This window comes from Protomyctophum bolini (genome assembly GCF_963924005.1).
Source record: "Protomyctophum bolini genome assembly, chromosome: 8".
Classification (NCBI taxonomy): Eukaryota; Metazoa; Chordata; class Actinopteri; order Myctophiformes; family Myctophidae; genus Protomyctophum; species Protomyctophum bolini.
Window position 1 is genome coordinate 190,001 of NC_137869.1, and position 15,038 is coordinate 205,038.

Consider the following 15,038-nt stretch of genomic DNA (forward strand, 5'->3'; position numbering starts at 1 on the left):
TCCATGGTGGATATGAGACGGGACACGCCCACTTCATCCTGATTGGCCGTCTGGGTACGCAGGCCGTCGCCTTGCAGCCACAGGAACGCCTGCTTCCTGTCCACACAGGAAGGAGAAAAATGAGTCACACTTGTGTGAAGTGAGGGGCGTCTAGCCTCTTTAACCCATTTTGGGCGGGAACCTCTTTTGGTGTTAGCATTATGCTATGCTTTAGCTATTGAAAAATAGCAGATCTACAAGCTCACCGTGGGAGCCAAACTGCATCGGGAAGTTCGGCAGAATGCACTGGAGTCAATGAGAGCTCAGTGACCAGCTCTATTTATATATAAAACACACTGGAGTCAATGAGAGCTCAGTGACCAGCTCTATTTATATATAAAATACACTGGAGTCAATGAGAGCTCAGTGACCAGCTCTATTTATATATAAAATACACTGGAGTCAATGAGAGCTCAGTGACCAGCTCTATTTATATATAAAACACACTGGAGTCAATGAGAGCTCAGTGACCAGCTCTATTTATATATAAAACACACTGGAGTCAATGAGAGCTCAGTGACCAGCTCTATTTATATATAAAATACACTGGAGTCAATGAGAGCTCAGTGACCAGCTCTATTTATATATAAAATACACTGGAGTCAATGAGAGCTCAGTGACCAGCTCTATTTATATATAAAATACACTGGAGTCAATGAGAGCTCTGTGACCAGCTCTATTTATATATAAAATACACTGGAGTCAATGAGAGCTCTGTGACCAGCTCTATTTATATATAAAATACACTGGAGTCAATGAGAGCTCAGTGACCAGCTCTATTTATATATAAAACACTGGAGTCAATGAGAGCTCAGTGACCAGCTCTATTTATATATAAAACACACTGGAGTCAATGAGAGCTCAGTGACCAGCTCTATTTATATATAAAACACACTGGAGTCAATGAGAGCTCAGTGACCAGCTCTATTTTTATATAAAACACACTGGAGTCAATGAGAGCTCAGTGACCAGCTCTATTTATATATAGAATACACTGGAGTCAATGAGAGCTCAGTGACCAGCTCTATTTATATATAAAACACACTGGAGTCAATGAGAGCTCAGTGACCAGCTCTATTTATATATAAAACACACTGGAGTCAATGAGAGCTCAGTGACCAGCTCTATTTATATATAAAATACACTGGAGTCAATGAGAGCTCAGTGACCAGCTCTATTCATATATAAAACACACTGGAGTCAATGAGAGCTCAGTGACCAGCTCTATTCATATATAAAACACACTGGAGTCAATGAGAGCTCAGTGACCAGCTCTATTTATATATAAAATACACTGGAGTCAATGAGAGCTCAGTGACCAGCTCTATTTATATATAAAACACACTGGAGTCAATGAGAGCTCAGTGACCAGCTCTATTTATATATAAAACACACTGGAGTCAATGAGAGCTCAGTGACCAGCTCTATTTATATATAAAACACACTGGAGTCAATGAGAGCTCAGTGACCAGCTCTATTTATATATAAAACACACTGGAGTCAATGAGAGCTCAGTGACCAGCTCTATTTTTATATAAAACACACTGGAGTCAATGAGAGCTCAGTGACCAGCTCTATTTATATATAGAATACACTGGAGTCAATGAGAGCTCAGTGACCAGCTCTATTTATATATAAAACACACTGGAGTCAATGAGAGCTCAGTGACCAGCTCTATTTATATATAAAACACACTGGAGTCAATGAGAGCTCAGTGACCAGCTCTATTTATATATAAAATACACTGGAGTCAATGAGAGCTCAGTGACCAGCTCTATTCATATATAAAACACACTGGAGTCAATGAGAGCTCAGTGACCAGCTCTATTCATATATAAAACACACTGGAGTCAATGAGAGCTCAGTGACCAGCTCTATTTATATATAAAATACACTGGAGTCAATGAGAGCTCAGTGACCAGCTCTATTTATATATAAAACACACTGGAGTCAATGAGAGCTCAGTGACCAGCTCTATTTATATATAAAACACACTGGAGTCAATGAGAGCTCAGTGACCAGCTCTATTTATATATAAAATACACTGGAGTCAATGAGAGCTCAGTGACCAGCTCTATTTATATATAAAATACACTGGAGTCAATGAGAGCTCAGTGACCAGCTCTATTTATATATAAAATACACTGGAGTCAATGAGAGCTCAGTGACCAGCTCTATTTATATATAAAATACACTGGAGTCAATGAGAGCTCAGTGACCAGCTCTATTTATATATAAAATACACTGGAGTCAATGAGAGCTCTGTGACCAGCTCTATTTATATATAAAATACACTGGAGTCAATGAGAGCTCTGTGACCAGCTCTATTTATATATAAAATACACTGGAGTCAATGAGAGCTCAGTGACCAGCTCTATTTATATATAAAACACTGGAGTCAATGAGAGCTCAGTGACCAGCTCTATTTATATATAAAACACACTGGAGTCAATGAGAGCTCAGTGACCAGCTCTATTTATATATAAAACACACTGGAGTCAATGAGAGCTCAGTGACCAGCTCTATTTTTATATAAAACACACTGGAGTCAATGAGAGCTCAGTGACCAGCTCTATTTATATATAGAATACACTGGAGTCAATGAGAGCTCAGTGACCAGCTCTATTTATATATAAAACACACTGGAGTCAATGAGAGCTCAGTGACCAGCTCTATTTATATATAAAACACACTGGAGTCAATGAGAGCTCAGTGACCAGCTCTATTTATATATAAAATACACTGGAGTCAATGAGAGCTCAGTGACCAGCTCTATTCATATATAAAACACACTGGAGTCAATGAGAGCTCAGTGACCAGCTCTATTCATATATAAAACACACTGGAGTCAATGAGAGCTCAGTGACCAGCTCTATTTATATATAAAATACACTGGAGTCAATGAGAGCTCAGTGACCAGCTCTATTTATATATAAAACACACTGGAGTCAATGAGAGCTCAGTGACCAGCTCTATTTATATATAAAACACACTGGAGTCAATGAGAGCTCAGTGACCAGCTCTATTTATATATAAAACACACTGGAGTCAATGAGAGCTCAGTGACCAGCTCTATTTATATATAAAACACACTGGAGTCAATGAGAGCTCAGTGACCAGCTCTATTTTTATATAAAACACACTGGAGTCAATGAGAGCTCAGTGACCAGCTCTATTTATATATAGAATACACTGGAGTCAATGAGAGCTCAGTGACCAGCTCTATTTATATATAAAACACACTGGAGTCAATGAGAGCTCAGTGACCAGCTCTATTTATATATAAAACACACTGGAGTCAATGAGAGCTCAGTGACCAGCTCTATTTATATATAAAATACACTGGAGTCAATGAGAGCTCAGTGACCAGCTCTATTCATATATAAAACACACTGGAGTCAATGAGAGCTCAGTGACCAGCTCTATTCATATATAAAACACACTGGAGTCAATGAGAGCTCAGTGACCAGCTCTATTTATATATAAAATACACTGGAGTCAATGAGAGCTCAGTGACCAGCTCTATTTATATATAAAACACACTGGAGTCAATGAGAGCTCAGTGACCAGCTCTATTTATATATAAAACACACTGGAGTCAATGAGAGCTCAGTGACCAGCTCTATTTATATATAAAATACACTGGAGTCAATGAGAGCTCAGTGACCAGCTCTATTTATATATAAAATACACTGGAGTCAATGAGAGCTCAGTGACCACATGTTCATGATTTTTCAAAAATAGCAGACCTAAAAGCTTGTACCGCGCCACTCGGTGGCGCGCTATGAGGTTGTAGATCTGATATTTTTCAATAGCTAAATTATAACGTAATGTTTAAAACACCAAAAGGGGTTCCCGCCCAAAATGGGTTAAATGCCTGAACCGATTATGACTCAGGTCTCAATGGAGATTGATGTTTGTTCCGGTCACTGCTTTGTATTCATGTAACTTCCGTTTGTTCTGAGTCACTGCTTTGTATTCATGTAACTTCTGTTTGTTCCGGTCACTGCTTTGTATTCATGTAACTGTTTGTTCTGAGTCACTGCTTTGTATTCATGTAACTTCTGTTTGTTCTGAGTCACTGCTTTGTATTCATGTAACTTCTGTTTGTTCCGGTCACTGCTTTGTATTCATGTAACTGTTTGTTCTGAGTCACTGCTTTGTATTCATGTAACTTCTGTTTGTTCTGAGTCACTGCTTTGTATTCATGTAACTGTTTGTTCTGAGTCACTGCTTTGTATTCATGTAACTTCTGTTTGTTCTGAGTCACTGCTTTGTATTCATGTAACTGTTTGTTCTGAGTCACTGCTTTGTATTCATGTAACTTCTGTTTGTTCTGAGTCACTGCTTTGTATTCATCTAACATCTGTTTGTTCTGAGTCACTGCTTTGTATTCATGTAACTTCTGTTTGTTCTGAGTCACTGCTTTGTATTCATGTAACTTCTGTTTGTTCTGAGTCACTGCTTTGTATTCATGTAACTTCTGTTTGTTCTGAGTCACTGCTTTGTATTCATGTAACTTCTGTTTGTTCTGAGTCACTGCTTTGTATTCATGTAACTTCTGTTTGTTCTGAGTCACTGCTTTGTATTCATGTAACTTCTGTTTGTTCTGAGTCACTGCTTTGTATTCATGTAACTTCTGTTTGTTCTGAGTCACTGCTTTGTATTCATGTAACTTCTGTTTGTTCTGAGTCACTGCTTTGTATTCATGTAACTTCCGCTGTGAGTTTGGCTCCCACGAGAGAGCACTCTCTCCAGGAAGTACGTGGGCCGACCAATCACAACTCACTCACTCTTCCAGGAAGTTCTGCTGTGGACCAATCACGGAGCCCGGTCTGCAGATCCTCAGCCAGGCGATGGCCTCGGCCGCCGTGAAGCGGTAATGCTTCATCATGTAACAGCCAATCAGAGAGCCCGTTCGCCCCAGACCCGCTGGAGAGAGAGAGATGGGGGGGGGGGGTGCACGGCCAGCTGTGTTATTATAATATGTTAATGAGGTCATGAATAATTAATTAACCTTTACAGTGGACGGCCAGCTGTGTTCTCACAGATGTAGTTATTATAATATGTTAATGAGGCCATGAATAATTAATTAACCTTTACAGTGCACGGCCAACTGTGTTCTCACAGATGTAGTTATTATAATATGTTAATGAGGCCATGAATAATTAATTAACCTTTACAGTGCACGGCCAGCTGTGTTCTCACAGATGTAGTTATTATAATATGTTAATGAGATCATGAATAATTAATTAACCTTTACAGTGCACGGCCAGCTGTGTTATTATAATATGTTAATGAGGTCATGAATAATTAATTAACCTTTACAGTGCACGGCCAGCTGTGTTATTACAATATGTAAATGAGGTCATGAATAATTAATTAACCTTTACAGTGCACGGCCAGCTGTGTTATTATAATATGTAAATGAGGTCATGAATAATGAATTAACCTTTACAGTGCACGGCCAGCGCTCCCTCCGTGTTCTCACAGATGTGCAGGAAGCGCCTGGTGATGATGTCAGAGGGGGTGGAGCCATCCAGGAAGAACAGCTCGTAGTGGTTGAAGCCGGCGTCCGTAAACCTCCGCGAATCATAGACCTTCTTATTGAGACGGATCACCGTGGTTACATTGTGCTTCCTGAAGTATGGGAAATAAGCCTCTGGAGCGTGGAGCGGGTAGCCTAGGAGAGAGGAGACGAGGAGAGGAGACAAGGTTACGTTGTGCTTCCTGAAGTATGGGAAATAAGCCTCTGGAGCGTGGAGCGGGTAGCCTAGGAGAGAGGAGACGAGGAGAGGAGACGAGGTTACGTTGTGCTTCCTGTTGTATGGGAAATAAGCCTCTGGAGCGTGGAGCGGGTAGCCTAGGAGAGAGGAGACGAGGAGAGGAGACGAGGAGACAAGGTTACGTTGTGCTTCCTGTTGTATGGCTAGGACAAATAAAGAGGATAGAGCACGGAGGCGCGGCCTAGGCTCCTGCGGGAGGTTTGCACATGCTCAGTGTAAACAGGAACTGCGATGATGGAGTGTTCCAGCAGAGGTGCTAGAGGTGCATGAGAGTTGCTGACACTGAACTGAAATAATAAAAAGGATATCACAAAAAGAGAATAGTACAAAGTTGATTTTGTTTTTATTTTAAAAAGTACATCAATTTCATAACTGTGGAAAAAATGTTGTGTATAACAAACTGAAAGATAAAGTACATTCACTAAATGTTAATGTTTTTGTATATTTTCTTTTGTGGATTTTCCATGTTCTTTAGTACATGTGTCAAACTTTTATTGTTGTGAAATGACAAAGGAACATGGATACTGTTCATTCAAGTGCTGTGGATGATACAAAACATTTGAAAAGGGAAGGGTGGCTGCTGTTTAATTCTCAACTGTTCTGGATCTCATTATTTACACCACAAGTTATGAGCTTTCTATCTATAGCACCTCTGCTGGAACACTCCATCATCGCAGTTCCTGTTTACACTGAGCATGTGCAAACCTCCCGCAGGAGCCTAGGCCGCTCCTCCGTGCACTATCCTCTTTATTTGTCCTAGAAGTATGGGAAATAAGCCTCTGGAGCGTGGGGCTCCATATTAACTATTAGGGTGTAATATTAACTCTTAGGGTGTAATATTAACTCTTAGGGTTTAATATTAACTATTAGGGTGTAATATTAACTCTTAGGGCTCCATATTAACTCTTAGGGTGTAATATTAACTCTTAGTGTGTAATATTAACTCTTAGGGTGTAATATTAACTCTTAGTGTGTAATATTAACTATTAGGGTGTAATATTAACTCTTAGGGTGTAATATTAACTCTTTACTGACCGTTCTCAGTCTTGCTCTTGGGGTGTGGTCCGCTGAACGCCAGGAACTTCCCAGGAACGATCCAGTTGAAATCTCCGTTCTCCACACGCTGAAAATATAAAATAGAATACTATACTATTAGTGATAATAATATGAAGTCTCTGCTGTGAATATCTTTAGTATATAGATATTCTAGAAATAAGCTAATTATCTAATAGTATTATTACCTCATAGTGTTCATATTCTTCCACATCAAACGTTTCAAAGTCAAAGAATCCGTGTTGGAGAGCCTGAAACACAACACAAGTATAGTGATTAATCCTAGAGACCTCCCATCCAGATGGGGGCGCTGCAGTGGAGTGTATGTAACACTAACCTTCCTGATTCCCTGCAGACAGTCCAGGATGGTGAGGTTGAAGGTGCAATTCCCAAACGATGCATCCCTGAAACAACACACACTGTTTATATATAACCCTAACTATATATATATATATATACAGGGCTGCACATAAGCGGTGCGCCAGTGCGCATGCGCCGTAAAAATGCATAATGCGCTGTCAATCAAGCGCCGGGAAGCGCTTCTGCGTACCAACAGCTGGGGCCGCACAGAATCATTATTATGGCCAGAATACTAGTCAATTCTGTGGCGAGAGCATTTCCCACTGACTGCCACTCAAAATAGCTACTACTGGCCAATCACAGCACGTCTTGCACAAGTGCACTGGCCATTGTGGCCAATCAAAGCGCGTCCTTAGTCAAACGAGGGAGGATCCACTATGGGGAGGATTCCATGCTGCTCACTGCTTGTTTTCCGGGTGCTGGAGCAAGTTGCTCGTGTGCGATGCCGTCTCTCACGGACCGGCACTGCTGCACAACATGAAGCTTATCAACATGACAACAGCGTGTCCCGACCAGGGGGGGCAGTCAGACAGATATTTTGTGAAGCCACTAAGGACATGAAAGTTCATATAATGGCCTGTTGTGGCGCTGTCACTGGGCTCAAAAAAACCCATAGCCCCATAGAAGTCCATGTATTTGGGCCCAACTTCACCTAGACTGTATTACCTTAATAAACATGGTCATGAATACTTTTTGCTTCCAGTCACTAGTTTAAAGTCTCATTTCTAATGTCATAATATTCTTTTTGGAAAATTATGGTCCCATTTATAAAAAAAGTTGCGCATGTTCTGAGGGGCGTGGCTACCGTTACAGTCTATGAACGGGATCTTCCACCCACTCGAGTCAAAATAAAAACCAATGAAGAAGAAGGGGGGAAGTACCGGCTCGTTGTCTGGGCCAGCCAATGGGCCAGCTGGGCCCAAACGGATCTAGAAAGATGGCGACTTACAATACAAGGACTGACAGGCTTCATTTTACGTTCATGTTAGACCCGCGGAACGCTTTGTCCATATTTTTTACAGTCTATGGTCCCGACATACTGTCCCTTATTATCGTAAAGTCGGGTAGTGTACACTGTTTATTTTGCACCGAGGAGCAATGTGTGTCTGACTGTCTGACTCTGTGTTGACTGTGTACATTGCCTCAGTCAGGGAAGCCTGACGTATGCTTCGCCGTACGACGTGTCATGTGTTAAACAAATAGCCGATCTGCAAGCTCACAACGTGTCGCCTCCGCAACACGTTGTGAGCTAGTAGATCGGCTATTTAAATTTAAAAAATCATCTAAATATTGCTTTGATGCTCATATTATCCTTAGAAAGTATTAAGAAGTTTGTATTAGAATATGCATATAGGGCTGGACCTATAGCTGCAATTTGCAACTCTAGATTTCTTTGTATAATGGGATGAATCTAGAGTTGCAATACTCTCCATTGACTCCCCATCTATATTATATATATTTATCCTACCTAACACACATTGTTCATGAGAAAACATCAAACAATACATTTCAGACACTGTAGTATCTGAGCCTGAATGTCAGACTGGGGTGTGTGCGTGAGTGCGTGCGTGCGTGCGTGCGTGCGTGCATGCGTGCGTGCGTGCGTGCGTGCGTGCGTACCTGAAAGGAAGGTAGGAAGCGTTGGATCCAGAGATCAGAGCTCTGTAAGCCTCTTCTGGAGTCTTCTTCATATAGATCACCTGATACAGACAGACAGACAGACAGACAGACAGACAGACAGACAGACAGACAGACAGACAGACAGACAGACAGAATGCATATTATTATATTCCTTAATTAATTATGTATTTGACCATTTGAGATACAGAGCCAGGCGATGGAATCTCTTAATGACCTGGTCTGTCTTATAAACCCCATAGCTGGTAAGGTCTGTGTCTTACACCTTAGAAATATTGCACGAATCAGAGCCTATTTGTCTTTGGACGATGCAAAAACGCTAATCCACGCCTTTGTTTTTTCTCGGCAATGCCCTTTTTTCAGGACTGCCTAAGAAAACAACTGACAGATTACAACTTGTCCAAAATGCAGCAGCCAGAGTTTTAACTAGAACTAAGATGAGAGAACATATTACTCCAGTTTTGGCTTCACTGCACTGGCTTCCGGTTGTTTTTAATTGATTGATTGATTGATTTTAAAATTATTTTACTTGTCTATAAAGCTCTCAATGGTCTCGCACCTTCCTACCTACATGACTGCCTGCCTAAATATGTCCCAAACCGCCCCCTAAGGTCTTCCACTGCTGGCCTGCTCACTTTGCCTAAAAAAATGGCAACTAAAAAATACGGGGAAGCAGCTTTTTGCTTCTACGGGCCGTCGGCATGGAACAAGCTCCCACTGTACCTTCGTCAGGCAGCCTCTGTAGACATTTTTAAAGCTCAGCTCAAGACCCACTTCTACAACATTGCTTTTAATTGATCTTTTATTTTTTATTTTTGTTATTCACTCACTGTATTGCATTACTGCTTGTTTTTAATGTTGTTGCCTTGCTTTTCTTTTATTCTCCATTTTTCTGTAAAGCACTTTGAGCTGCATTTCATGTCATGAAAGGTGCTATACAAATAAAGTTTTATTATTATTATTATTATTATTATAAACCCCATAGCTGGTAAGGTCTGTGTCTTATAAACCCCATAGCTGGTAAGGTTTGTTACTGTAACAATACTTTAAAACAGTTGTCATGTTGCACACATGCCTAAAATAGCTTTTATTTGCGCCGCCCTCAATGAAAACAATGCATTTCCAACTCCAGCTTGTCTCAGTTCAGGCTGTATGAACAGCACTCGGTTTCTGCCCCCTTGATGTCATAACACTATTAGATGGCTCTGGTGTAAACCAGCCAATAGGAAGGCTTGTTACTCACAGCGTATGCTCCAACCAGCCAATAGGAAGGCTTGTTACTCACAGCGTATGCTCCAATCAGAACGGCAGCGTTGGCTCTCTTCCTCTGGTCGAAGCTGGTGTAATGAACGATGCGCTTCCTGGTGAGAGTGAAGGACTGCGCGCGCGTGCACACACACACACACACACACACACACACACACACACACACACACACACACACACACACACACACACACACACACACACACACACACACACACACACACACACACACACACACACACACACACACACACACACACACACACACACACACACACACACACACACACACACACACACACACACACACACACACACACACGTTGTCATGTCGTCCAGTGGAATGCCGTCTCCATGGTAACCAGGACACAAACACAGTGGGAAGCCTTGATTTACTGTCTGTCTGTCTGTCTGTCTGTCTGTCTGTCACATTTATCAGACACTCTCTCAGATCCAGAGTGATTTACAGTAAGCAGAACAACACATTGTAATATAAAATACATCACATACATAGAAATAGTCATCTAGGATCATACATAAGAACAGTAGAATAATGAAACTATGCTTCTACACTATAGAGTGCTTTAATGTCTACATAAAATGCTATCTAAGTTACATAAGTTGAGTCTTTGTATACGCCTGTAAGGTGGTCGAGGCTAGGGGAGGGGCTACGGGCTAGGATGGAGTCTGAGGAGGTGGGTTTTCAGACTACGGTGGAAGATTGTGAGTCTGTAGTTCTGGTTGCTTTGAAGGCCAGCATCAGAGTTTTGTACTCTGTGCGGGCAGCGGCCGGGAGCCAATGGAGGGAGAGGAGAAAGGGGATGGGCAGCGACCAGGAGCCAATGGAGGGAGAGGAGAAAGGGGATGGGCAGTGACCAGGAAGCCAATGGAGGAAGAGGAGAAGGGGGGAGACATGCATCTCTCTCTCTCTCTCTCCTCTAATTGACAGTCACTTGTAAACAATCATCACATTCTGACTGCACGGTGTGAGAACTGACGATGAGTTTGTGTGAAATATCTTCAGAGCAGTGTGTGACCCTAAGCCGAACCCTGTGACCCTTTGTTCAAAACCACTGTGTGCGTGCATGACGCAGATACTACGCACACGCACACAAACACACACACACAAGTGCACGCGCAAGTACACGCACACACACACACACACACACAAACACAAGTGCACGCGCAAGTACACGCGCACACACACACAGTGTGAAAGCACACACCAGGTCTCCATCTTAAGCTTAACCTGCATGGCAAATTACTTCTCAATGACACTTATCCTCTAAACTCTCTCTCTCTCTCTCTCTCTCTCTAAAGTGACATTGTATCATCACATGGTGACATCATCACATGGTGACATCATCACATGGTGACATCATGCATTCCCAGCTGTTGAGCGACTACAGGAGCCTTAATGTATAAATAAGTCGCTGAGAGGCGATGGGATGGGCCAGGTTGTCAGACGCGCTCCACAAACAAAAGGATTTCGCTGCGTCCAAAACAATGCGTTTAAGGTGTTTTTTTAAAGCCAGGTGCATAACTCAAACGGTGCTCAAACATAAAGCCAAGCAGTCACAGTGATCAAACGTAAATAAAGTAAATAAAAGAAAGCTAAATAAGCGGTATAAAGCGGTCAACAAAAGTGCGGCTTCCCACACACCCCCCCCCCCCTCCCTCTCACGGTGTGTGAAGCAGGTGAACTAGGTGAGGTATTGAATGAATCAGGTCTGCCCCTAAATGCCCGTCAATCATCCACGTTAATCACCAGTGACAGCCCACTCATTTATATAGACCAAACATAATAAACCAATTCATGGCTCCAACACCAGCATTCCTAGCAAGGGAGGGACAGACACTTAAAAAGCACTGGCTGACCAGGTGAGACAGACAGACAGACAGACAGACAGACAGACAGACAGACAGACAGAAGTATCACCTTCAGTTTCTTGTTCAGTTTGCAGCAGTATCTGTGCAGCATGGAGAGGTTGAGAGGACCGAAGTCTGCATAGAAACTACACACACACACACACACACACACACACACACACACACACACACACACACACACACACACACACACACACACACACACACACACACACACACACACACACACACACACACACACACACACACACACACACACACACACACACACACACACAATCTTCTTTCTTATATGTTTAAATCAAATCTAATTAAACTTTATTTATATACCGGTAGCATATAAAAACATCATCCTTTTCCCCCACTGTGTATTTACAGTAGTTTTTTTTCCCTGTGATGATGTTGAATCGTGTTGTTATTGTTATCGTTCATGTGTGTGTCTATAAATTGACTGCATGGTCCTAAATGGAAACAAGGTGCCATCCCTTGATTCCCTTTTAGATTGAGTGTTTGACTCTGTTGCATCACCACCATTATGATGACTATTGTCTTACACTTATCACAATTATGATCGTCATACAGGTTTCGTGTGTGTGTGTGTGTGTGTGACTGTGTGTGTGTGTGTGTGTGTGTGTGTGTGTGTGTGTGTGTGTGTGTGTGTGTGTGTGTGTGTGCGTGCTCTTACTTCTCGTAGATGAACTCGTCGTCCGTACTGAAGTAGTGAGTGTTCGCAGTACTTTTGGGTTTACTTCGTAACGTCGCGAAATACAGACGATCTGAAAATACAACGTACGATAATATTAATAAATATGATTTAAATGCAGACGATCTGGGAAGACATACAATATAAATATATATAAATGCGATAAATAACCCACAATGCATGCATATTTTATCCCAGCTTTGTGCACAGTTCAGGTGTCCAAGTCACAGAGGGGCGGGTAGCCTGGCCCAGACAGCACGCTTTCTGGTCTAGAGGGGTGGGTAGCCTGGCCCAGCCAGCGTGCTTTCTGGTCTAGAGGGGCGGGTAGCCTGGCCCAGACAGCGTGCTTTCTGGTCTAGAGGGGCGGGTAGCCTGGCCCAGCCAGCGTGGTTTCTGGTCTAGAGGGGCGGGTAGCCTGGCCCAGCCAGCGTGCTTTCTGGTCTAGAGGGGCGGGTAGCCTGGCCCAGACAGCATACTTTCTGGTCTAGAGGGGCGGGTAGCCTGGCCCAGACAGCATGCTTTCTGCCTGGTCTAGAGGGGCGGGTAGCCTGGCCCAGACAGCGCGCTTTCACTAACTCATTCATACTACATTGTTATCATAATTATTACTGTAGTCTTTCATTCATTCATATAATATATGAATGAACGAATGAATGAATGAATGAATGAATGAATGACTACAGTAATAATTATGATTACATGACAATATTATTGTGTCCATGGAACAACATAAATATTCAGATGGGGTCCACAGACTGATCCATTCATCTGGGGGATTTTGGCATGAAAAACAACCCATTTAAAGAAAATACACAACAAGCATCTTTCTCTATCTCACACACACACACACACACACACGAAGTCTCGATATCGGGCAAAATAAATAATCCGTATATTTGTGTACAACTTCCAGGATGTGTTTTGTCTCCATCATGTTGTTTTCATTGATTTGTTGAGTTTCATTAATTAATTATAGGCCTATTTTTAGTTAAATTAAATAAGTTAAAGTTGAATCCCATTCTCTCCGTCTCTCCTTCCTATATAGTTGTGTATATTCGTACGTCTCTAATTGTTTTGATGAATTGAACATGGTGGACCCTCTTATGGTGTCGTCCACTCACAGTTAACAGTCTTTGTATTGAGTTGTACATAAAATGTACTGTAATTCTGCAAACTGTTAATAAATCAATCAATCCTCCATGACTTCACAGCGTCATAGAGGAACTACCTGGGTTAAAACACTGTTCCCTTTACAGCTGAAACATGTACACAAACATCCATGTTTCAGATGTAAAGCTCTCTCCTCAGAGACACGGATATGTTAGGGTTCTGTTCGGATTGGTAGAAGAACCATTATCTTCACTATTGATACATAAAACACATTTTAATCACATTCGTGACCATGTTCTCACTTAGAAGTTATAATGTAATCAGGGTGCAGTACAACTCACCACCGTAGTTGACAGTATGGGGTAAACACTGAGAAAAATGGCCACCATTCGGATTAAACGTGTTTTATTGAACAACAGTGAAGATACTGGAGGTAAAAACCATCCCGAACAGAAAGAGAACATCTGTGGCTCAGAGTGAAAGAGCTTTATGTGAGAAATGTAACGATTTATAAAGATGTGAGAGTTACAAATGTAGCAGTGAGTTAAACCAGGTTGACTCTCCTTCATATGAGGCTGAATATCTTCTTATACTAACTTCATCTCGAGCGTCTTATTTATTGCCGTTTTCATGTTAAACTTTGACAACTATAAACCGGTCGTTGAATGATTAAAAGAAGTGAGTGAATACGGAACCACGGGTCGTTTTAATGAACTATAAACACATTTAATTAAACTCTTTAAATAGTGATAAAATACCTTTGATAAACTCCGCGGTTCCCAGCAGCTCCACGTCGTCTGCCATTTTAAATAAAGTTGACAGAATCATAGCGGAATGTTTTATATCCATGACGTTAAATCCATGGATGTTTGATCAACTTTATGAAAGTAAAGTCCGGGGAAGCTTTGGGGAGGTTTTAGAGCCGCTAGAAGTTAAAACATGATGTGGAACAAATCAAAACAACCCTCTGTTCTGCTTCCTCCTACAAGACACACATTCCATTATGAATGTTACACCCACTCTGGTGACCTGTGGAATCCTGTGACCGCCCCATGTTACACCCACTATGGTGACCATGGATACTTCTGTGACCCAGTACCGAATCTAGTAGGCCTAAGTAAATTGTATGTATATGGCACTTCTCACAGAGAAAACTTTTTACATACAGAGAATAAATACAAAATAAAACTAAT

The 15,038-nt window shown here is 41.7% G+C and overlaps 1 protein-coding gene across 3 annotated transcripts in view; it reads right to left on the reverse strand.

Annotated features, from left to right (window-relative positions):
- The window catches only part of cdc14ab (cell division cycle 14Ab), a 26,429-nt gene extending 11,601 nt beyond the window's left edge, over positions 1-14,828 (reverse strand). For all 3 annotated transcript variants that reach the window (XR_013964533.1, XR_013964534.1, XM_080770875.1), the window contains exons 1-11: positions 14,604-14,828; positions 12,718-12,808; positions 12,082-12,157; positions 10,162-10,254; positions 8,859-8,938; positions 7,216-7,282; positions 7,067-7,129; positions 6,861-6,948; positions 5,492-5,722; positions 4,833-4,971; positions 1-96 (exon numbers count right to left, since the gene is read on the reverse strand). The exon at positions 1-96 is cut by the window's left edge and continues 82 nt beyond it. Coding sequence is in view for 1 of the 3 variants with exons in the window: in XM_080770875.1 (XP_080627001.1) it covers positions 1-96; positions 4,833-4,971; positions 5,492-5,722; positions 6,861-6,948; positions 7,067-7,129; positions 7,216-7,282; positions 8,859-8,938; positions 10,162-10,254; positions 12,082-12,157; positions 12,718-12,808; positions 14,604-14,694 (1,115 nt within the window). In the remaining 2 variants the exon portion in view is untranslated. The remainder of the gene's footprint in view (positions 97-4,832; positions 4,972-5,491; positions 5,723-6,860; positions 6,949-7,066; positions 7,130-7,215; positions 7,283-8,858; positions 8,939-10,161; positions 10,255-12,081; positions 12,158-12,717; positions 12,809-14,603) is intronic.
- Positions 14,829-15,038: the final 210 nt, after the last annotated feature.